The sequence below is a fragment of the Ammospiza caudacuta genome, chromosome Z (genome assembly GCF_027887145.1).
Source record: "Ammospiza caudacuta isolate bAmmCau1 chromosome Z, bAmmCau1.pri, whole genome shotgun sequence".
Classification (NCBI taxonomy): domain Eukaryota; kingdom Metazoa; phylum Chordata; class Aves; order Passeriformes; family Passerellidae; genus Ammospiza; species Ammospiza caudacuta.
In genome coordinates this window covers 42,601,488-42,626,225 of record NC_080632.1, presented here as the reverse complement: position 1 = coordinate 42,626,225, position 24,738 = coordinate 42,601,488, and the positions used below count along the sequence as shown (strand labels likewise).

The 24,738-nt window shown below is 39.2% G+C and overlaps 1 protein-coding gene across 1 annotated transcript in view; it reads left to right on the top strand.

The window, feature by feature from the left end:
• DOCK8 (dedicator of cytokinesis 8) overlaps positions 1 to 24,738 on the top strand; it is a 91,175-nt gene that overhangs the window by 31,987 nt on the left and 34,450 nt on the right. Inside the window, exons 6-23 of the mRNA XM_058824262.1 lie at positions 1 to 213; positions 611 to 696; positions 1,624 to 1,690; positions 1,944 to 2,093; positions 2,706 to 2,786; positions 3,608 to 3,767; positions 4,365 to 4,504; positions 4,739 to 4,832; positions 5,988 to 6,150; positions 13,307 to 13,424; positions 15,106 to 15,176; positions 15,862 to 16,000; positions 17,502 to 17,603; positions 18,328 to 18,423; positions 19,508 to 19,742; positions 20,681 to 20,845; positions 22,555 to 22,730; positions 24,487 to 24,582. Coding sequence (XP_058680245.1) covers positions 1 to 213; positions 611 to 696; positions 1,624 to 1,690; positions 1,944 to 2,093; positions 2,706 to 2,786; positions 3,608 to 3,767; positions 4,365 to 4,504; positions 4,739 to 4,832; positions 5,988 to 6,150; positions 13,307 to 13,424; positions 15,106 to 15,176; positions 15,862 to 16,000; positions 17,502 to 17,603; positions 18,328 to 18,423; positions 19,508 to 19,742; positions 20,681 to 20,845; positions 22,555 to 22,730; positions 24,487 to 24,582 — 2,352 coding nt within the window. The remainder of the gene's footprint in view (positions 214 to 610; positions 697 to 1,623; positions 1,691 to 1,943; positions 2,094 to 2,705; positions 2,787 to 3,607; positions 3,768 to 4,364; positions 4,505 to 4,738; positions 4,833 to 5,987; positions 6,151 to 13,306; positions 13,425 to 15,105; positions 15,177 to 15,861; positions 16,001 to 17,501; positions 17,604 to 18,327; positions 18,424 to 19,507; positions 19,743 to 20,680; positions 20,846 to 22,554; positions 22,731 to 24,486; positions 24,583 to 24,738) is intronic.

The window sequence follows — 24,738 nt, the reverse complement described above, 5'->3', positions numbered from 1 at the left end:
GTGGGACCCCAGCACGTTCCTGCTGTCCCGGAGGAGGCCTCGAGGACGAGCGCGGCCTGCTCGGACCCGGAGCTGCGCAGCCTGCAGCCGGACCCGCGGCTGGAGCACCTGCTGCGGCACGCCAGCGCCGAGGAGTTCGAGCGGCTGAACGAGGAGGCGCGCCGCACCAACAGGCACGCCGAGCTCCTCGCCCTCTACCCCGCCGTGGATGAGGTGAGCCGGAGCCCGGCTGCCCTGCTCCTCTCTCCCAGCTGGCTGTCCCAGCGTGCCCGAGGTTAAAGCCGCACCACAGCAGATAAACACTACACTGCTCTCAGTGTGGGCCAAGCTATATGATGGTGATACGGCTATGTCAGGGTGTCGGCTTTCATAGCAGCTTGCACTTGGGGTCCACAGCTGTAAATATTTGGTGTAAATGCCATTTAGTGATCAGGGATGTAAATATTCAGAAATAATAAATCTGTTTCCTTTTATCTCTGGGGACATTAACTGCCCACCGAGGGGGGAAGATGCTAGTCTGTAGCAGTGGCTTAGCTACTGTCATGTAAGTGTTTTATGCAAGTGTGTAAATTTGCAGTTGTTTTAATTGAGTATGACTGTTTAATGATAGGAAGATGTAGTGGAGATACGACCAGTGCCAGATCGCCCAAAGGAACATCTGGGCAACAGGATTTTGCTGAAACTCCACACTCTGAAGTAAGTAAACCTTCACAAGCACTGCTCACCATTTCTGAGTTCACAACAGTGTACAGCGCACACCTTGTTGCACCACCGAAGCTGTCCCCTACAACAGCATTCACTGCTCAAGTGTTCTTTCTTAGTGTAGCAGAGAATTTTTTCTATATCCATCTTTGCAGAAGTCTTTAACATGCCAGGATGAAAAAGTATTGGGAGTGAACCCAGATTATATACTTAAAAAAAAAAAAAAAAGGTGATTGCTGTCCCGGTCTTCCGTTGTGGCTTAACCCCAACCACCATCCAAGCCCCACACAACCACTCGCTCATTCCTCCATCAGCAGGACTGGGGAATGAATCAGAACAGTAAATCTGGAGAACTCATGGTTTGAGACACAGACATTTTAATAGGGAAAGCAAGTGGCACAAAGACAAGCAAAGGAAAACAAGGAATTAACTCACAGGTTCCCAATGGCAGGCAGGTGTTCATCCATCTCCAGGAGGGCAAGTCCACATGTAATATTACTTGGGAAGACAAACACCATCAGTCCAGATTTCCCCCCCTTGCTCCTTTTACCCCCTATTTGTATTCTGGGCATGGTGCCACATGATCTGGAATATCCCTTTGGTTATTTGGGGTCCTACCTTTGTCTCCTTCCAGTCTCCCACACACCCTCGTCTCCTCTCCAGCTGGAGGAGTACCAAAAGCAGAAAAGGCCTTAGTTTTCGGCAAGCCCTGCTCAGCAACAGCAGAAACATCTTTATATTATTAACCCTGTGTTCAGTACAAATCCAGAACCCTAGCCTAACTCTGAAGAAAATCAATTCTCCCCCAGCTGAAGCCAGCACAACTTAATAAACAGGGAAAAAAAAAGCATGCTCTTTTTTATTATGCATTGCCATATGACTGCAGTGTCAATCAGTGTCTTGTGTGTCTTTCCCTAACAGGTTTGATATAGAGATAGAACCTTTGTTTGCGTGCATAGCTCTCTATGACATAAAGGAAAGAAAAAAGGTAAATGTATATATAATATTTTTGTTCACTTGGCCTGGGTTTTTATCTTCAGAGTAGTAACCTAGGAAAAATTAACACAAAACGTGCTACTTTTTTACACACGCAGTCTGATCCAGGATTCTTGCTATTTAGTAAGTCACATGCTTGCAATTGCTTATTTTATAGTTGTAGTTACAACTTTTGATTTGCTTTAAAATAAAATTTTAGGCATTTTTGCTTTACAACATATTTTAACCCCTTTTTTCTTTTCAAGATCTCGGAAAATTTTCATTGTGACCTCAATTCTGATTCATTAAGGGGATTCTTGCGTTCTCATACACCCTGCATTGACTTGTCTACTCAGGCAAGATCAGCAATATTTTCTGTCACTTATCCCTCACCAGATATATATCTGGTAATAAAGGTATGTTAGAGTACTACTTTGATACCATTCTGCCTATTCCTGTTGTCTGAGCTCATGGAACTGACAAACATGGCTTTTGTCTAGATGAGATGAATTATGACAGTTTTTAATAGTAGTGTGTGAGCAGGTGTCCAGTGGTATATCTCATTTCAAGCTACGAAGTTATATTATTATCTCATGTACCAGTTCTACTAAGTACGTAGAATTTCCTATCTCTGCGTAAGGGAAATCAAAAATATAGTGAAATAAGGCAGTTCCAAAAATTTTATTGACATTCTGTGGAGGTTTTTTGGCATTGGTTTAGTGAACTTTGCATAATTTTATTTGCTTAATTCTGAGTTAGCCTGAACCACTTCATTTGGAATGTGTTAATTATCCTTATTTCAGTGAAAACGCAGTAGTAAGTGATTGACTGTGTTGTCACATATATATTTTCTGCTTTCTAACAGATGGAAAACTAGAAGGTTTAGCATCAGTTACTCCATAAAGACAGTTTTAAGAAATTATATACAGTTATATATTAGGCAAACTCTTTCAAATTGCTAGAGAAACAACGTTACTATTTGGATGACATTTTTTTCTTTAATCATCTGATTGTATTGCTTTTTGTAGATAGAAAAAGTGCTTCAGCAAGGAGAAATTGGAGACTGTGCAGAACCCTACATGGTTCTTAAAGAAAGTGATGCTGGCAAGGTAAATAAATAACTGTAAAGAATATTTAGATCAAAAAATGTGTGCTAAAACCAGCCAACCAACCAAACAAAAACAACAGGCTCTTTGAAGTAGGATGAAATAGCAAAAACACTGGAGGAAAAGCTGGTTAGTCATCCATGGTGCAAGAAGTTTGATGTCTGTGGCTGACAGAAAGAAATCAGGAGAAGACCAGGTGCATTATTGTTACTGACCCCTTTGGAAATCAATATTGACACAGTCTTGAGTCATGAAGCAGATGGGGGTGAGCAAAGGAAATGACTGAAATGTAGAATTAGCAGAAATACTTGTACCTCAGAGACATACTGTTGGTTTGGATGGGCAGATGGCCTGTTTTAGTGTGCAGCTCTCCCATTCAGTACTGTTGTCCATAGATAATGTGAGTTCTGTTCAAGGAATTCATGGTCATTTACTTCCCTGGAATGCACTGACAGTGTTTGCCAGGCTTCCACGTCTCACGTTTAGAATATTGCTTTCAATAGAATTTTTTTTCTGTATCTGATGAAAGAAGTAGAACCTGCTAACATTTCATGGTGATTGTTCATTCTGAATTTGAATATTATTGTGGAAAGCCATTGATTTGGCTTTTTACATTTCTATAATACAAATGAACTCATTAAAAAGGAATTGAAGTGAATGTGCAAATCAAAACAGCTACAGTTCTGTCCGTGATATAGCAAGAAAATATGAGATATCAATGCAAATTATTTACTGAACCGTGGATATCTTACTTAGATTTTTGTGTATGGTAGCATTGGAATAACTGATTGCTTTTGAAACAGCCAATATTTTCTTTGTTTCAGACAAAAGAAAAGATTGAAAAACTGAAAGCACAAGCGGAATCCTTTTGTCAGAGGCTGGGGAAATACAGAATGCCATTTGCCTGGATTCCCATAAGCCTAGCTAGTTATTTCAACTTTTCAACACTTGAACGAGAAATACAAGAAGCTGAAGGTTTAAATGGTACTTGTCTAACTTTTCTAAGTAAGGCAAAATGGCTCTGCAGTGGGACTGGGTATAGGAAACAATGTTATTCACTCTGGCATCAAAAGTGAATCACAGATTCAAACTCATGTCTTGACAGCTTTCCTTTGCAGTCCTATAGACACTTACAAATTAATTGTGCTCACCATGTTGTCTCTGCATATTTTTTATGTCTGCTAAATATTCTTTCATGGTTTAGACCCACTTTTCATTGAACACTGGCTTTGTAGAAGTAAAATTTCTTTGCCTATGGAGTTAGCTAGCAATACTGAGCAATCAAGATACCAAACGTATCAGTTTGGTAGGCAGGACCATTGTTCAATATGCTTTGTAACCCATGAACTAAAAATTTAAATAAACATTTGCTCTGTAACAGAAATAATGTCACTTCAATAGGTGTGTCCTAGTATTCCACTATTTCACTTAGCTAGAAATAAAAGAAGCAGAATGTTTTAGGTGCTCTATCCTCTGATGCTGGTGAGATTTTTCTGCAGTTTTCTAGTGTATTCTGGGAATCTTTGTACTCTAGCAAAAAGCAAAAAACAAGATGATGATACATTTAATTTCTCTTTGAAGGGAAAGGTTCCAGTAGTGACAAGAAGGCAACACTGCTGCAGGCAAGAAGGCTTTCTGAGAGAGGTTTCAACTCAGAGGATAACTATCCAGCATCAAACTTCAGAGCAATGCCTCTGAACAGTAACACCTTCTTTAAACAAGTACTGTATTCTCTTTACGTCTGATTTCATAAGACATTTTTTTATCAATGTACTATGAACTGTGTTGGGAAAAGCTACCAGCTATATTTGTGTGGGGACAGAGGACAACCCCAGTCAAGTAAATAGTAATCCACTTGCTTTGGATGCCTTAAGGACATGGTTCACTCCTGAACCTTTTGTCCATGTTATGAAGTATTGTTACAAAGGTACTGATTTTTGTCTTTCTCTTGGTAGGAAGGAGACAGGCTCAGTGATGAAGATCTGTTTAAATTTTTAGCTGATTTCAAAAGATCATCTTCCTTACAAAGAAGAATTAAGACTGTACCAGGTACATAATTAGTTTTGGATGGAAGTTGTTACATGTATTTTTCTCCCCTAAACTGTTCTGAAAAGTCCAAACCCAAAACCTATTAGACTTGGGTTAAAAGCCTATAATGTGTGCTGTTGTGGAACTTCCTGGGTTTCTGGTGTCTACCTGAACACAAATGCTTTTGAATTATTTTTTTTTCTGCATGAATGAGTATGGAAATTTAGATTTAGTTTAATATTTCAAAATTATTTCTTTTTCTGCCTAATTTACAGTGTGCCTACTGGATATATTTTGTTATTATTCAAACCATTTGAAGACAGTTCTTTAAAGCAAATTTCAAGGATCCTTTCTGCTTCCCTGCAATGTTTTGAAATGGTTCATATTTTATAGAGAAAGATTAAAATGTGTACACAGTTCATATTAGCTTGATATTAGGGTCAGAATTAGTTAACAAAGAAGAGAAGTACAGGCAGTGTTTAGCTACTGTCAAACACCTGACCAGCCTAATTTTTCTTTTCAAGTAAATTACAGTTCAACCTCTTCTGCATTGTGGAGGAAAGTTAAAAAATATGAACTGAGGACAAAGCTGTTTTTCCTTTTTAGTTATTTTCCAGAAATGACAAGTCTGAGCTGCCCAAACGGTTTTAACTTACCATAGCAGAGAATTTAAATTGAAAGTCTGTTTATAGTGGGGTAAATGTTATCAGTACTAACTGTGTAACTGCTCACCACAGAAAGCCTAGCTTTCCTGATGGGTGGTGCCTACTTTGCCAGAGATTAATCCCAGCAGAATCTGAGGGGAGGGGGAGTAAGAGAGAGCTGTATTAGACAGCACACCTTTTGTTAGTCTCCCAGACAAATGTTATGTTACTTGTGTGTGAAAGACATTAGAACATCTGTCAGCATACAGTATTCCTTCTTTCTTTCCATTTTCTTTGAAGCAGTACAGAGTATGCTTAAGAAGCTCTGTGTTGCCCTGATTGTGACTGGGTTGTGTGTAGGCTACTTCCTCTGTATCTTTCTGTACCTATGATTTTCTTCTCATGCAGCCCAAGAGCCAGTTCTTTTTTCTGAGCCATTGCTGTGTAACCTTACATATTGTTTTAATTTTTCTTTTATTATAGACTGTTTTTTTTAATATTTTTGTTAATATTTTGTGATTTTATTTTAAAGGAACCCTTAAAGGGGAAATTGCCCCAGCTCCAGATAACATTGGTTATTGTCTGACGCCAGAACTACTCCCACTGAAGCCATTTTCAGAAAACCGTAATCGCCCTCACAAAGAAATTTTGGAATTCCCAATTAGAGAAGTGTATGTTCCCCACACCATTTATAGGTAAGAAATAACATATATTTTTGACATTTCTTTGAAAAATGTGATTCATATGTTTTTTCAGAAGTAGAAACTAAAAATATTTTTTTTAAAAGGCTAAAGACAATGTGTTGGGCTGATGATTTCATCTTCCTAGCCATTACAAGATAAAATACCTGCATGATAGTTTATAATGAGTTTACTAATCTAATTGTGTTGTCTTTTGATAAATTTTCTATAACATTTAAAATAAACTCTTTTAACAATTGTCATTGATTTGGTATCTATCTATCTATCTATCTATCTATCTATCTGTCTATCTATCTATCTATTCTCCTATGTGTTTGTTTGGTTTTAGGCTTTTTTTTCCAGTAGATTTTATTGTAATTTATCACTTCTGGTAAATTTTTATGCTCAGTTGTTTCTATTGTTAATTTGAGCCATCTGAATATCTGAGGAAATAATGTGTTGCTCTATGAACTTTTTAATTATGAATGAGCACTTTACGCTATGTAATATAATTTCTTTGAATCTGTTCTGTTATGATTCTGATCACAGTACTCAGTAGCATGCAAGTGAGCAATTCCAATAATTTATTTCTTAATAATTTGGAACATGTGAATGTCTTATAAGAAATTAACAGCAGAAGAATATGTTTCAAGATGTTTGTGCCGTATTTCATTGCTAGTGAGTGGTGTTATAGTAATAGCTGACAGTAATTCTGATGGGGTGCATTGCAATATTATAGATACAGAAATAACTTGAAATAATGACTTCCATCAGACCATTGTGTTAGTCAAGACGAGGGAGCTTCTGACAATAGTAGTAGATGATGCTATGCTAAGGGGGATTTCTGTTCCCTAAAACAGTAGCTAGATACTGTATTGTGTTAGTGGCAAAAATGAAACTACCAATAAGGAATCACAGAATGAAGGCACAGAATAAAGCTTACTCATTTCTTGCAGTGGAAATTAGCAAACAGCCATCTCTCCCACCTGCTCACCTGACCCAACCCAGGAGGAGAGAAGAAGGAGACTTGTGGTTCTGTACAACTCAGAACTGCACCATGGCAAACTAATTTATTCTGGGGAGATAGTCCACACCTTCACAGTAAACTAGAGATCCGTTTTGCTATTGGTGACACCTGGATTTGTGTCTCAGTTTTAGAGGAAAGCAAAAAGGAAGTGGCAAAACTTATCTTACAATAACAGCTTGCAGTGTGGTGTCAGCAGGAAATAAGTAAGCCAGTTTGGCTATAGCCTCATTAGAAGTTTTGGAGGAGTTACTCCTGAGCTCTGCCATAATGCAGTGGTATTCAATCTCCCGAGGGCAGCTCACAGCACTAGTACACTAAAATGCAGAGAGTTGTGGTACTTTTGTCTTCTCTGTGTATCAAGATGGAATTAGATAGTGGTAGAACTTTAATGCAGACATTTCTATAGGGAAAGTAGTTTTTATAGAATTGAAAGTCGAAATGAAAATGAATGTGAGACAAGATGCCTTTTTTTAGTTTAATGAAAAAATAAGACAGAATTTTAACTTTCCTACTCGTTGTCTGGCCCCAGTAAGTGTGCAGTCTTGCAGTGTCTAAAGGTTTGGTTTTGACAAAAACCATTAGCAACTACTGTGTTTCTGAGCTGTAACAACAGTAGAGTCTGCACAGAATATTCTCCCTTTAGCTCTCATCAGGTTCTCACTTCTGCAACCAGACATAATAAGTATCAAAGCCACCATGCCAACCATTAATTCGTGCTTCTCCTAAAACAAATTTGAGTGTCTTCACACTATCCTTCTATTGCCAGGGTGTCTGTATTGAATACATGCATCCACATTAGAGGAAATGCTTGCTATCACTCAACATTCACATTCTTTCAGCACGAGTTCATACCTTACATGCTTAACCTTTTCTTTTAAATCTCCATTTTGATTTTCACCCTAAGTAAAAGTCATGGCAACAAGAGAAAGTAGGATTTGTTCAGTCTAACTTGTAATAATGAAGACAGTGTCTATAAATAATAGTTGCCTTTGTTAATCTTTACATTAATTAGTGAACGAATGGTAATGACACAGCTCATATACATAGGTGATGTAGGCCAATGAACATCAAGTCCAACTGTAACCTGGCCATGCCAAGTCCACCCCTAAACCATGTCCCTCAAGCAGCACATCTACCTGTGACTGCACAACTTCCCTGGATAGCCTGCCAACGCTTGACAGCCCTTTTGGTGAAGAAATACATCTTAATATGTATTCTGTTGTACATCTTTAAAGCCCACTGAGCCTCCTTTTTTCCAAGTTAGACCCTCACAGCTCCCTCAGCGGCTCATCACAGGACTTGTGCTCCAGACTCTTCCCCAGCTCTGCTGACCTTCTTTGCACACACTCCAGCAGTTCTGTATCCTTCTCAGAGTCAGGGGCTCAGAAATGCACACAGGATTTGAGGTGTGGCCTCACCAGCACTGAGTACAGGGGGACAATCCCTGCCCTGCTCCTGCTGGCCACACCATTGCTGGCACAGGCCAGGATGCCATTGGCCTTCTTGGCCACCTGGGCACTGCTGGCTCACGCTCAGCTGCTGTCACCAGCACCCCCAGGGCCTTTTCCTGTGGCAGCTTTGCAGCCACTCTGCCCCAGCCTGTGGCACTGCCTGGGGTTGCTGTGACCCAAGGGCAGGGCCCAGCACTGGGCCTTGTTGAACCTCACACCACTGGGCTCGGCCCATGATCCAGCCTGTCCACACCCCTCCATGGAGCCCTATGACCCTTTGCTTAATTTAACTGTCATGTTAAACTCGGAGCTTAGTTTTCCACATGGTGAATGCCATTTTGAGTCTGACATTAAACTAACCCATGAGGGTTAGTTTATACTCTCCTTTGTATTTGTAATAGAGCCAAATACAAAGTGTTTCATGTTATTTTATTCCCTTTCTTCTGAAAAGTAAAACCATCCTGTCTTACTTAAGCAATTTGATAGCATTTAGTCATAGATGTGAGTCATGGCTTGCTAGGGCCTTAAAGGTGATTTAATGTTTTCTAATTTTTGGATATAAGTCTGCAAACCTTTTTTTTTTTTTTTTTGCCAGTGCTATACATGTAGACACTGGGTGGGGGGGAGGTTGTCAAAGGTATTTCAGAGGAATGAATTGTTGATTTTTTTGCTTTGGTTTGGGGTGGGTTTTTTTTTTTTTTTTGTTTTTTGGTTGTTTAGGGTTTTTTTGGTTTCTGGGTTTTTTTAAAATAGATTTTTCCTTTGTGAAAGGAAAAGTGGAGCCTTCTGTTATAGTCTTTGAACTCAGGTCTTGCAAGCTTTTTTTTTTACTGGTGTAATGCCATTATTTTAAATGATGCTATTTCTGATTTATGGCAGAGAGATCAGCCAGCCCACTTTCTTTGTGCACTGTGAAATTGAGCACTTCTTTTTGTTGTGTACTTACATTTCTTTAATAAAAATATTTCCCTGAAATTGTCAAAACATTCCAAGATTTATTTCTTTCATACCCCTCTATTTTTAATAGGAAAAATCATATAATTTAAAGTTTGTTTGTCATTTTATTTTCTCATTAAATATAAATGAAAATGATGCTGTTTACTGCCACTATGAAATGTTGGTGCTGAGGAAGAGGGATTTGTCACATCACTTCAGCAGTAACTCAGCTTAACCAGGCACAGGAAGTTCTGTCTGTGATAGGGGCACTACCTAACGCTTTGGGGATTTTTGAAGGAAGAGGAAAAAAACGCCTTTTCTTTGCGGTTTCATTTTCATTTAATTGCAAACCACTTAGCAATGTTCTCAGACTTGCTGTAGTCAGTAGTGTGAGCTGGAGGCCTATGCTTTGGGGGTAATCATTCCACCCCATCCTTGACTTAGTTTGGGTGAGGAAAGGTTATTCATCAATAATGAATAACAGTGTCTCACTACTGTTATTGCTCTCACAGCACTATTTACTCCTCTCTGCCTCTCTGCCTATGAAATCCAGAGAGAGCATGTCTGCTACATGTGAGTCTTCTAAGGGCCCTTTAGTCTAGTTTTACATCTGTCCACCAGCTCTTCAGATGATTCAAAATTTTAGCAACATGAGAAAAATCAAACTATTTTCCAAATTACCCATCCTAAAATACGGAATTTATGACTCATACACATCCACTTGTTGAAGTTCTGTCACTGTTCTATTTTCCTAGTTAATGGCTGACTAGAATGGGTTTCCATGTTTGGTTAAGCATTTATGAGGTGCTTTTTAATTTTTAACCATTTTTTTCCTGAAGACTCCCCACCAAAATTGTCAAAGAATCAACAAATATTGAAAAGTTTAACTAATGGGTTAATGAGCTTTTGTGTCTAGTACCATAAGTTTTAAATGTCAGTGTTAATTCATCCATCACTCCTCACCTACAGAACATTCCTGGTTTGTATCAGTAGGGAATACTTGCACATATGTTGAGTTTTGCTCTGTATGGAATTCTCATCACAGTCATCAGTGAAGAAGCCTAATATTCATAAGAAGGTTGAGAATGTTCATAAGAAGTTCATGACAAGTTGAGATGCACTTGTTGACACCTCACACGAGGTGTAATCTAACAAACAGAAGGACTCTTTTATGTGCACAAGCAGTATTTACAAACACTAAATAAGAATGTCACAGACTTGAAACTCTGAATAGATTTTATTTTGGCACAGGATAGGTCTGTCTTGCTTTGCCCATGGGAAGTGATTAAATCACTGCTAAGCCACATGAAAACGTAGGAAGATCAGCAAATTTGTATGAGAATTGCCATTTGGTGTCCTGTGCCAGGTTAGGGGGATGCTTAGCTTTCCCAGCATGTAACTGATTCCGAAATAGTCTCTTATCACTCTTCTGGGTAATTCTCCGACCCACAGAAGCTGTTGGCATCTGTGCCTCACACAGGACTCTGCTGGCCTTTGGGACTGTATTCTCAGGGTGTTCTTATTCTGGGTGTTCTGCCTTGGCTTTTGTAGACTCATGCTGTCCCTTGAATAGCTCTTCTGTTTTTTAAGCACATCTGATTATATCTGGAGGTAGAGTGCTGCACTTTCTGAAGGGAGAGTGAGGGGAGAAATTTCATCACACTGACCAGAAGTATTTGCTGCGACATGTTGCTATAATAGTTCTGATCAATGCAGAGCCTTGGGGGAGATGCACTGCTTCCTGGAGCCCACCACGTCCTTATGTGTATCCTATTTGTCTGATTATCTAAAAGGCAGCAGTATTTGCTGCCCCAATGCCCCTGCTAACGGCCATGTGAGAATGCTCCTTGTCTTTGCTTCCCCTCAGGCTTTTGGAGTGTATGGATGGAGTGCAGGCAGTAGCACAAAGGCAGGAATCAGCAGTGGGTTTACAATTCACACGTGTGTGAGGGAACATTTTTTGATCATCATCGCACCTTCCTGCTTTAGATGTCAGCCATCACTTTCATCTCTGCAGGATATCCAGAGTCAGCATTTGTGTCTGTTCTTCCTCGGTGCTGATGGGTTTAATACACATGTAAGCAAGATCCCTAAAACTGGTTCAACATAAATGGCACAAGCTTTAGCTCTTCAGTCCAGTACTTGCTGGAATAATGCTTCCTCCGTTGTGTAGTCAGCAGAGAGCTCTCTGTGTTTTTACATATCTTTCATCTCAAGTGACTTCTAAAAGTAAAATCCAGTGCTCAGGTACATTATATTGATTTGTGAAATCTTGTCCTAGGCTGCAGATTAATGAAGCAATGGCTGTATTATTCAGCCTTCCCTACATGTATTTCTTCGCTTCTGGCAGATGTAATATTGACAATATCCTTCATTTAATATGTCAGTCCCCCAAGTATAATTCAGTGGAGGTTACCAATATATTTCACTTAGCTCATTCACTTAGCTTTCCTTAACATGATCTGGGAGAGAATTTGGCAAAGCAAAACTTGCAGATAAGGTGGTAAGGAAGGGAGTGCACCAGTGTGACAGGCAGAAGCACCATTCTGAGTGAAGGGAAAGGCAAGTTAAAAGCAATTTCTTTTACTAAGGCATGCCATGTAGCACATGTTGGTTGAAAAGAGTAGCTTGGCCTGTGTAATTGAACAGTACTGTCATGTTGCGACACATGGAAATCGGAAGAATAAACCACAGTTTTCCTGGTCTTGGGATACAGTATGTGGAAGATGGACTATCTGACTTAATGACAGTATTCTCCAAGGGGGCTTGACTTTTTCAGCTGGCAGTGGTACTGAGGAGACATCTGTGATAAGGAGAGTGCAATTCTGTGTGCAGCTTCTGACTGCCACAGACAAAAAGAAATCATGAAAGTTCATGAGTAGTCTTCATTGTTTCTCACTGAAAGCCAGCATGCTTCTTTCAACACTACTCATTCCTTACACTCAGAGGACAAGCAGTGAGAAACCTATATCAGACTGGGAAAACAAGACAGTAAATTGACATAATCATGATTCCAGAATCTGTGTATAATCCATACCTACCTGAAATCTCAGATTTGCCATAAATTTCACCAAAGAAAAATATATTAATTTTTTTTACTCTTCTACTGGAATTATACATCAGAAGACCACCTATGCTGTCACATTCCCCACAGAAATTAAAGGTGCTTTTTGTTTAGTGATACGTTCATGTACAGAAGTTAGTAAACAGCAAAGTATGCTATATTTCAAAGCATTATTACTAATAAGAGGTAGCTTATAGAATTATTGTTTCAAATTTTCCTATTTATATTTACTCAGGTTCATTGATACTGCTTTTTGGTTTGTGTAATCCAGAAATAGATGCCTTCCTTTTTTGCTGTAATCTGTATGTTTGAATGTATGAACTTCAATTGTTGATTTCCTTGTTTTTATCACTCTGAGTGATTCTTTCCCCTTTCCAATATCTGATTATTCACATCTGAGAAAGGAACTGCATTCTCAAGAGATTCCTGCTTTTCATTACATCAAGCAAAGATAATAGTTTGTAACAGAACATAGCTTAGTGTAGGTGAGACCTTAAATACAGGATGTTCTATGTGTCACACCAAGAAATTATATTTTATTTGTGGACTTCTGAAATTGAGTTCTGACAGGTCTTTCAATATGTAGGTGGAGTTGAAGGACAGGGAGAGGAGTGAGCAAGATGCTAATATGTGCACTTAATTTTCAAACAGGAATGCTTGCCATTTACCAATTCTTCCTTATCTTTGTTCCAGAAATCTCCTCTATGTTTACCCTCAGAGGCTGAATTTTGCTAACCGACTGGCTTCTGCAAGGAACATTACCATCAAGATCCAATTTATGTGTGGTGAAGACCCATCCTGTGCAATGCCGGTAATAAATGCTGAGATTTCTTAGCAGGCTTTTGTTTACATGCATTCTGAGAAACTTAATAGTCATTATTTACTTCCCATCACCACAGTTTCTAGTGGGGCCTTGGGAAGCCTAACACAGAGAGCTTGAGAAGCTTTCATTCTCTTACTAAAGCAGGGCTATACTCCTTACTCACAACAAAAAAGACTTTTTTATGGTTCTAGTGGAACCAGAAGCACGTAGCTTTCTCTTATCTAAATTTTCCTACCCTATTTTCAGAAGAATGACATAATATCACATAGTATCATGCTGGAATTTCTAAGGGTAAAATTCACAGAGCTTCAGAGACCTTTTAAGAATGATGTAGTGTGTTTTGCAGAGTAACTCCTCTGTATGCACTATGTTTACACAAGTGCCAGAAGATAGTATGCTGGAAGGTAAAAATTGGGATCTTCATTCCTGAGCATGAATGGATGCACAATTATGCAGTGTAGGTAGAGCTTTCCATGTTTGAAGCACACTGTGTATTAGGGTATACATGTACACTCCTAGCAGAGCAGGCAGTCCTATCTATGTTCAGGTTATTCAACATCTCTCGCTCTAAGATCTCTATTCAACTTTACCAAGCTTCAGAGGCTCAGTTTGACGTGTTCCAACCCAGATGCCTGCTTCAGCCTGAATTTTTTTTTATGTTTTCAAGACATTGCTGTTGGCTACTTGAGAATGACATTGAGATGAAAATCTGTGATTTTATGTATTGGAGAAGGAAAACAATGAGTGGAAATATTATGTTGAGGAAACTTTATTCCAACAATCTGTTGGACGAAGGACTATCACCCAACCAGCCTTTATCAGTGTGCTGACATTGTTTAATATATACTTCACAGCCTTTCTCCACATAACCTGTGGACCTGAAATCAGAGCATCAGTAGTGTTTCCCAAGCTACATTTCTTCTGGAGCTAGAGCTGTGCCATGTGACTGTAACACAGAATGTTCTTTTACACAATATTGCATTGTTGGTTTCCTTAAACTCTGCCTGTGTTATGATTAGGTTTTGACAAATGGTTAGGACAGACACAGTTCATGTGTCTTCTCTCTCCACTGTAAGTGATCTGCCTCTAAATACGTATATAACAGCTTGCACAATGCAGAGATTCTTGTCTAAGCTCATCTCCCAGGGCTCCCTTTAAATTATTTGATTTCAAGGCCTTACCATAGACATGTATCTTAGGAAAGCAAATCTAGCACCAGAAATGCCCATTTTTCTTCATTGATTTTAAAGGGACTTTGGACCTCCAAGGTAAGGTGAGATGTATCTCACCTTGAATGTGCCGGTTACAACTGGAAAACAAAACTCCTAAAAATACTTTTTATTTAACTTTTTAGCACTTGGATAAAGGCAGTGTGACAACGTGTAAGTGGCTAACCATAACTTTTTTCCCTATGATTCCTAGGCTTTTAGTTCATGACTAAAGAATGTGATGTGAGATAGTCAGTGACTTAGAAATAAGTCTGCTCCATTTTCCTGGTGTTTTACCCTGAATGGAATGTGGGGAAGGTGCTTGGTAAGAAGACATTTATGCCAACAAGCTAAGATAAAACTGAGTAGTCATTTCAAATTTTTAGGTACTGTCTCAAAATTCACACAAGATGATGGCAAATAAGTGCTGTAGTCCTGATTTTCTCTTCTTCTTAATGTAGGTAATTTTTGGGAAATCTTCAGGTCCAGAATTTGTCCAAGAAATATACACAGCTGTCACATATCATAATAAGTAAGTGTTGTTACTATCTATTCAAATAACTTAAGAAGTATTAACCGTGATCTCTCTACGTTATAGTTACCCTACATAGTTCATCAAGGAATGCCATTTTAAACATTTATGTTTTGTGCAATTTATGGTATCTAATTTGGATTGCTACATTCATTTGCATAAGTGGCTGTTGTAGAAGCGACCTTCACTTTTCTTGTTTGAAGCTTTTTAGTAGTTGAGAATATTCCGACTATGATGATTCAGGAGCAGGAGCAAGAAGCACCACAACTTTTAAGATCATTCACTTCAATGAATTCATAGATCCAAAAGAGCTGAAGGAATGTTCTCATGCTCATAAATGAAAACTTGGGATTTAGGATTTGCAGAATACTTATGCAAAAATCCAAAACAGAGATTGAACCTAGAGATAGGTGGAAGCTGAATCTGTCCAGCTGATACTGTCTGTTTTCTTCTGATTCAAAGCTGTAGATTGTTCACAAATATAACTTCCAGATTCATAATGCATAAAAATATTTCAAGTTCATAAAAATGTGTGTGTATATATATGTATACTTTGTTTAATTCAGCTCTGTTTTCAGAATTTATCTGGTTTTATAACCATAGCACCTAAAAGCCAACTGGCAAATTTGTCTCTTGTTCATTCTTACACTTACGTTGGGAATGTGCTTGGCTTTTTTTTTAACAGATCCCCTGACTTTTACGAAGAAGTGAAAATTAAGCTACCAGCAAAACTCACAGAGAAACACCATCTACTGTTCACATTCTATCACATCAGCTGCCAACCAAAGCAAGGAGCATCTGTTGAAACCCTCCTGGGGTATTCAGTAAGTTCCATGTGATACATAAGAGTGGGTGTGTGTGGGTGCGTGTGTGTGCATGTGTCTCCCATGCAAGCTCTCTGCTTGTCAAGAATTTGGTCATTTATTCCTTTTCTGGTTATGGCAATACATCAAAACCAGTGGAAGATCTTAGTGTGAGTTCATAGAAACTATATGCCACCTGACACGTGTTACGTTCTCATCCTATAATTTTACTGTTTTAACTGTCTTTGAACTTATTAAATTCACTTGAATCAACTGAAATATGCACCTAAATATTTGCAATAACAATGCCTTATAGCATGTAGTCTCATTCTGTTGGATACTATTTATTGAAAAATAAAAAACCTAAACCATACATAATTACAATTATTACTGTTACCATGTCCACACATGAGGTAATAGCTAATGTAATATTTTCATTTAGGTTTTACATGGCACTTCATTTCTGCTCTAAATTGTCTTTTATCCACATAAAAATTCAAAAACCAGAAAGACTCTAAAAGCTAAAATTTAATTCTCTTGCCTTCTTTATCTTCATGTTGAGACTAGAATGTCTTAGATTAAGAAATACATGTTGTAGCATAGTCTCTCTGACCTTTTTCTTTATCAAACAGTATTTTTTACTGGAGAAATTTTCATATAAAAGGAAAGAATTGAGGATGACATTTTCAGATTTGAAAACATCCTACAGCTTTGGTCAGCAATTGAGATGTGGAGCCAGACAAGTACTTTCCATGAAGTACTTTTCTATGAAGTTTGGGAGGCCATTTTGTTTGTGTATTTTTGGTTGTTTGCTTATTTGTTTTGTTGTTAGCTTTTGGAGTTTTAAAACCACAGTACTGAGAATCCTTTCAAATGGGCTTTCTTTTATGGGCAGTTATAGTCCCACCAATGTCAGTGAGATTGTTAAGTAAATTAGCTCAGGACCAAGATTTGACCTAGGTGAGGACTTAATTTTCAAGTTTCTGTTCATCTAATTACAAAATGTTTCTGCCCTGTGATATTCAAATGCCCAGCCTCTTTCAGACTTGAATAAAAAATTAAATGTGTCCCAATGTCAATGCAGGGGTATGAAAAGTCAGACTAGCATGGTAACCACAAGGAAGATGTTCAATTTAATTCCAGCAAAAGTTTAGCTGTTGATTTGCTTCAATACCAAGAATCAGTGTATTCAAGATACATGAATTTTTAAATCAGAACATGGATTCCATTAAATCCTTCTGATAGGATTTATTAGAAAAATGTGTGTCACACATGAGAAGCTTTGAGTTTGTTTTCTTCAAAAGAGATGGTTTGTAAAGTAGTCTTGTACATTTTTCTACAGTAGCTATCAGCTATCTTTGAATTTAAAATACAAAGAAATTACTGTTGAAAGGGTTAGATCAGAGAAGCTTAGGTCAATATCTCATTTGTTGTTTTGTTGACTGTATCTAACAAATTAAATAAATGGGTCTAATCATATATCATCAGGAATATTGCTGTGTTTTCTCTTCATTTGTTTCAGTGGCTGCCAATTCTATTAAATGATCGTCTTCAAACTGGACATTATAGTCTTCCTGTTGCATTGGATAAACTGCCTTTACACTATTCAATTCACTCGCCTGAGGTAACAAACAAAGTTATTAAAAGATAGTATTTTCCTAATGTAGGAGAACAGCATAACTGTTTTACAAACTAACATTGCTGTCTGCTGGTAAGCAGTGCCTCCTTTTTGTTCTTTAGAAGGGGAAAGTCAAGAAAAGTGTTGTTGTTATTGTCAGTGGTGTTAATATTTTATATAATTATACTGTTTTCTAGAAGTTAGCTATGCAAGAAAATTCTTGTGAATTGTCTAATCAGGGATACATTTGTTTCAAGAGTGTCAAGGCATAATTTGATTCTTTCCACAGAATAATTTAGTTTGGTTTTTTTTTTTTCCCCTGTGATTTGTGGGAAGGGGAGTAGAAATGGAATCAGGTATTACTGGAGGAGAAAACTGCTCCCAGTAAACATGGCATATAGGAAATTTGCCCCACATCGCCACAGAATGCCTTTGGCAATGCTTTGACCAGGAAATTTTAGCCTTAACAATATCCCAATAGAAGATGTATATTTACGTGGTCTGTGCTAGACATCCAGCTGAAATTGTCTAAATTTCCCTGTTCAGTGCATCAGCTTCTGTACAATTGTCCATGAGAACAAGGAGATGCTTAGCTGTCATCCTCTGTGTGGCACTGAATTTGGATGTCTAAAATGAAGTGATTAGTGGGAATACCCTATAGACCCTCATGTAAACAGACTTTCTGTTTGAGCATTAAAAGAAAGATGATTCCCATTTTTTTCCATCACAGAAAATTCCATCTCAGACACCCCCTATAAAGTGGGTTGAAGGACACAAGGGCGTTTTCATTGTTGAAGTTCAAGCTGTGTCATCTGTTCACACGCAGGTAATGCATCAGAAGCAACACACAGCTCTAGTTTAATTTCAAAGAAAATTCAGATGTCCAGACCAATTTACCGGGTTTATGAAACTGAGGTGTTTAAATCCACACAGTTTAAAAAGAAATAAATTAGGAGCTATGGAAATAACCTGATATCCTCTGTGAATGAAATCCTTTGGTGAAATTAAATCTGTTGGTGAAATGGACAAATGAGCACTCCTGGCAGCAAGTCACATGGAGCAATAGGGAACCTGGTGTCCTCTCAGCTCAGCAGGAGTCTGCTCAGGCTGTGACTGAAAGGTGCTGGCAGGCACAGTGCCAGCTTCTGCATCTTCTGTTCTTCAAGGCTAGTTCAGACTGTGTGTCCACACCTCCAAAGACATAGCTCCTCCCCACCTCCATTGACAGGTCATACGCTGCCAATACGTGTTAAGCAGCTCACTTAATGCCATATGCTCTGGGGACAGAAGCTTAGTGCTGGGTGAGACCTCAATGATTCCCATCATTTAAATGCCACAGGAAATTGGATCTTTGCCCGTATTACTTAGATGCTGGTTTGAGACAGATCAGCTTTGTTTTGTTTCTGCTGCTTTTCAGTGGCTCTTATCCCTTATCCCATTCGAGTTAATCCTGGTAAATAGGTCCTAACCGCTGAAGGCCCTGTGTTTGAAGCAGGTCCACCACCCCTTTGCAGCATGTTTTTTAAATACAAGGGCGTAATCATATGGCACATAACTTGTAGGTGGCTGGAGTTCGGGTATGAGTGGCAGAGGGACTATGATGTGACAGAGTTTTATCAAATAGAAGGAAAAGTCTTTTCATTAAATCAATTGATCAGTAGTGAGGGCAATAACTTTCCTGCCTTTAAGCTGATCTCACCACAGTCTGAATTTGAACCAGGTGAACAGGAGCAAACAAAGCACTGTGACAGCTGCTTTACAAGTTGATCACTCAGAACAGCCACTACTGAAAACCAGAAGGGCAAAAATCTTTCCTTTCATCCCATGAGATGGTATGATCAGGCTTTTCTTAGGTAGAGCTAGCCTGAAATATATCAACTTTGTTAACTGTGAGCGCACTGTATTTGCAGGACAACCATCTGGAGAAGTTCTTCACCTTGTGCCATTCTCTGGAAAGCCAAGTGACATTCCCCTTTCGAGTGATGGATCAAAAGATTACAGAGGCTTCATTGGAGCATGAATTGAAACTCAGCATTATCTGTTTGAATTCTTCACGCCTGGAACCTCTTGTCTTATTTTTGCATTTGGTACTAGATAAACTTTTCCAGCTGGCTGTACAGCCTATGGTCATAGCTGGGCAGACAGGTATTTCCTGGTTCATGGTCTTTAAGAGGCTTTGCAAGCAACCTAGATATGTGCGGGGGAATGCTTGCTGAAATATTCAGGCTTGGACTTAATATTTAGGGTAGCACACTTCAGAAAGAGTTGTGCTGCCCAAGACAGAGTTTTACTGCACAATTTAATCAGGATTAATGGAGTTGCTGCCTTTTCTCCTTTCCCCCTGCATTTGAGACTCAGTCTCTGGTTGGAAGGTACATTAAACGGTAGTAATTTTCTTATCTGAAAATGTAGGTCAGAAAGTGGGTTGTTGATCAACTTTGTTTAGAATTAAGTTGTTTTGCAAGTAAAACACCAGCAAAATCATTATCCTACAGCTGACACTGCTGTCTGCATCATATCCTCTGCCCAAAGATCTTTAGACAGAGTTGAGTGAGCACAAACCGAGAGAATATAATAGTGAACACTGATTTTTGTTTTACTGAGATGCCAGTTGTCCATAACATATGTTAAGTGTGGAAAAATGGCATACTTACATGCAGTGGTGTAGGTAATTTCCTCTCTCATTCAGATAATCAACATCTGCCATCCACTACAATATCTGTTCTAAAGCCTGCTAGCTTGGATGTGTCTGTCAGCTGGAGAGTAATGATTCTTAGTATTCTGCAAGAAGATAGTTTCTAGGAAATGTGTGAAAGCTGCTAGAAATGTAATTAACAGTTTTATGTAGCACAAAGTGAGAGAATACCAGTGATTTGGTTGAAAGTCAGTGGGTCTGCTAAAGAGTGTTTATTGGCCTATGTAGACTTTGGGTCTGGTCAGGCATAGCAATTGCTGTCTAAAACTCTGAATTTGTTAAGGACTGAATTGAACCTTGCAAGATTAGTTGTTGATTCAAATAATGACCTCACTTAATTATGTTATACCCTTCGGTGCTGACTTTAATTCTTGCCTTTGTTTCACAGCCAACTTCTCACAGTTTGCCTTTGAGTCTGTGGTTGCAATAGTGAATAGTCTCCACAACAGCAAAGAGCTGAGCAAGGATCAGCATGGAAGGAACTGTCTCCTGGCATCTTATGTGTACTATGTATTTCATCTGCCAGACCCACAAAGAGAAGTGGTCAAACCAGGTATTGTTGGTGCAAGGGTTGCAGAAGTATTTTTTTTTTTCTTGATATATGCTGTTCAACATGGCACTTTTGAGAGAAGGGCTAAAGGCATTGATCTTTAAGATAGCAAACACAACTTCTTGGACCCAGACTGTGTGCCATTTAAGCACTAAGAGGTAGGTCAGGAATATCAGCACTGCAAAGAGCAATATGAATTTGCCCCTGATAATCTCCATCCCTCAGTTATTAATTTAAGATGAAGGGTTGAGGTGAGAGGTTTCCATAGCTACAAACTGTTGTAACTTCATGAAGATTAATGCAAGAGAGATTGCCTAAACGGAAACTTTTTCTAGAATGATTTCATTTTCATAAGTTAAAATGGCCTTAAGATGCCAATGTTTTACTGACCTGTACATAAATAAATTACTTTCCATGCAAAGTAACCTACTGCCAAGTGGTATAGGGCCGAGCTCACGCAATATCTACTTTGCATTAAGTAGATTTTACTTGTCATTGAAGGATAAAATATTGTAAGACCAGCAGGTTTAAACAGGTGATCTTTCTCCTCTTCTCAACCTGGGTGAGGCCATCCCTGGAGTACTTTGTCCGTCTCTGAACTCCCAGTACAAGAGAGACATGAACTTGTTGGACAGAGACGGGCCAAAGGCTGCAAAAATAGCAAGGGTCTGGAATGTCTCTTCAACAAAGATAGGCTGAAGGAGCTGGGCTCTTCAGCCTGAAGAAAAGAAGCCTCAGGGAGGATCTTCAGGAGAGGGTAAAGGAGAGTGCAAAGACAGAGCCTGGCTGTTTCCAGTGGCACCCAGTGACAAGATCAGAGGCAATGGGCACACACTGAAACAGAGAGAGAACATGAGGAAACATTTCCTCTGAGGGTGACTGAGCACTGGTACAGGTTGCCCCAAGGTTGCCCATGCCTCTCACCTTGGAGACGGTAGAAAGCCACCTGGTTGTAGTCCCAGGCAGCTGACTCAAGGTGACCCTGCTTGAGCAGAGATGTTGGACTAGATGGCCTCCAGTGGGCCCTTCCAGCCTCAACCATTCTGGTGCAATCATTATCCTAATAGGATTAATTTGATTAATTGGTATATGTTCAATGATTTATCACAAGCAGCTGTGCTGTGGGAGCTAGAGGTATGTAGGCCTTTTTCTCTTTTGAATATTAATTTAAATCCCCCTTGAGGCACATCTAGAGTGATGCTGGGATATGTGAAAATCCGTGAGCTCACATACACTTGGGCATTTTTTGTCCTGGAGAAATAAGGTCCGTGGTGAAACTGAAAACTAGATATTGTTTAGTGAAATTCCTGATGGCAATGCTCCCTGCTTCCTTGGATACATCAAAGATGGTATTAAATAATGTATTGAAGGTGGTATTTTGTGTTTAGGCCTGTGAATATTGTCTTAATCTACAGGAAATTAAAAAGAGCTGATGGGAAGGAAGAGCTATTGTAATAGTGCTGCTGCTTAGGTAGCCTTATTAATCTTGTGGTACTGCTTGTGCAATCACCCTGTTGACTGGGATAATATCTGTAACTTCTGTTTCAATGCCTGTGTAGATTGCTAATGAAGCAGCTGTAGTGGGTTTTTCAGGAGCTTTATTCTTTTCAAAATGCTGATGTTATACAACCACTGAGCAAAACCAGCTTGAACCTGATGTTTGTCTCATTTACATGTCCTTTAGTCTTAATTCAAGCATCTCGCTGTGGCAGGTGGAGGCAGCAGTGCCCTTTCGACAGAATCGCGTTATTACACCTTTGGACGCACTTCCGCAGTGTCTGTGGGGAGCAAACTCCTGCAGAGCCGAGTGATAAGCTGCAGCAATCCTGACATCACTGTTACACCAGCTGCCAATGATGAGGAGGTCAAAAACATCATGTCATCCAAGGTAAGAGAACAACGTCAAATATCTGAAGAATGGTATGGCACTAAACCTAATAATCTTAATTTTGTCTTTGAGGGTTGGATTTGCTCCTTGTAAATGAACTGTATGTATCACCAGGAGCATTTTCTGTTTATCTGGTTTGGCATAAGTACATGTTAAATCCCATTGCTAAATTCTGAGGTCTCTTTCCAGTGGAGAGCAAGAGGTGAGAACTGTCTCTTGTTTGTGGCTTAGACACCTCACAGAGGCATTTGCTTTTTTGGCTTGCCTCACTCTCTTGTTTTTCTAGATATTCAAGTTCTCTTCACGGCTGGTGACCTGGTCTGGTCCCAGTCACAGAGTCAGTGCAGCCACAGACTTTGTTCCTCATTTTGTTTGGTGTCATATAGTTTCCTATTAAAAAAAAACCAAAAAAAACCCAAAAAAAAATCCAAAAAACCCCAAAAAAACCCAAACAAACAAACAAAAAAACCCCAAACCAAAACAAAAAAAAAAAACAACCACCAAAACGTAAGTAGTCAATTATATGACAGCAGCCCCATAGCTTTATATCAGCGTCAGTGCAGATGCCATGTGCATAATTTCCCCCTGGGTCTTTCCAAATACTTCATGCAACCACAGAGTGAAATACAACCTTCCTCTGCATTCTTATCCACTGCTACATATACCACCAATGGCTTGCAGGACAGAGCAGTCGAGAACATCCAAGAGGAAGCATTTTGTTTCCCTGATTGGCACTGGGGGCTTGCTCACCTACAGCATCCCAGCTCATCTCAGAGCTTTATGAGGATGGTTGTGTGCAGCTGTCTGGGGAAACCAAAACCTTGAGTTTACCACTCAGCTGGAGCTGGGAAGCTATGCCTCTGGCAAAAGCAGGGTTTTTTCTCCTATGCAAGGAGCCTGTTGCTAGTTGCAGCCCTGGCAGAGCTCTACAGCAATACATCTGATGAGGTCTGAACTGTATCCGCCCTCATTTTTCTCTGAGTGTTATATATGTAAAATATTGGTTCTCAAGTTGGTTATTTTCAGAAATATTTTGAAGTCTTTTTTTCTGTTGAATGAGCTTGTGCCTCTCCATCTAAAATGAATAGGTGCTGGTCTTCAGCTAATTAAATCAGAACTGGTAAGATACACAGGCTTTGACAATTTATTTGATTTGTTCATATGCGCATATATATCCATCATACCAGTTTTTAATCATGCAGATTTGAATTTTATGACTTTTACTCTAATGTACTGTGTCCTAGGTGGGGGGAAAAAGCAAATCAGACCTCTAGGCATTTTTCCAAATTAATACAAAATTTAAATGTTTGATATTACAGCTTCATCACATTGATAAATGTAGAAATTTATAATTGGTTACTGCTGTTTCACTGCATCTTAAATTGTCATAACCTTTAATGGAAGGAAGAACTTCAAAGGGCTAATGATTTTCGATGTAGAGCTGGGAATAAACTCACATCTTTAAAGGGTGAATCATATCCTCCTAAGTACAGCTGCAGTGCTGCCATTGGGCACGCGATGGCAGTGCATTTGCACCCTGCTGCTGCTGCTGCTCCTGCTGCTGTCAGGTGGTTTTCGGCCTTGAGTGGGAAGGGGGATGGGAAGAAGGAAAAAGAAGAACTGTTTAAATGAATGTATGTGCATACCTTAAAAAAACCCAAAGAAACCCCCAACTGCAGTTGATTTCTTCTCTGTTAATTAGATTAAGTTAGTCATGGATTTACTATTACGTATTTCTTCCATCTGTGTCCCCCAGCCTGTGGATCACAGCTCCAGTCGGATGTCTTACTATGTTGAAGGAACAAATGACATGTCAGGCCTTTGTGCAAGCACAAGACCATCCAATAAAAAGGTAGGCTATGGCTATGCATGAGGGAACTGCTTGCAGAATCTGGAGCATCCTGAGGTAGTGCTGGCAATTGGCCCTTCTAAATGTGGAGAGGGAAGCAACAGAGCAAAATATCAACCAGTTTTATCAAACAAGGAATTAATGATGAGATATTGAATC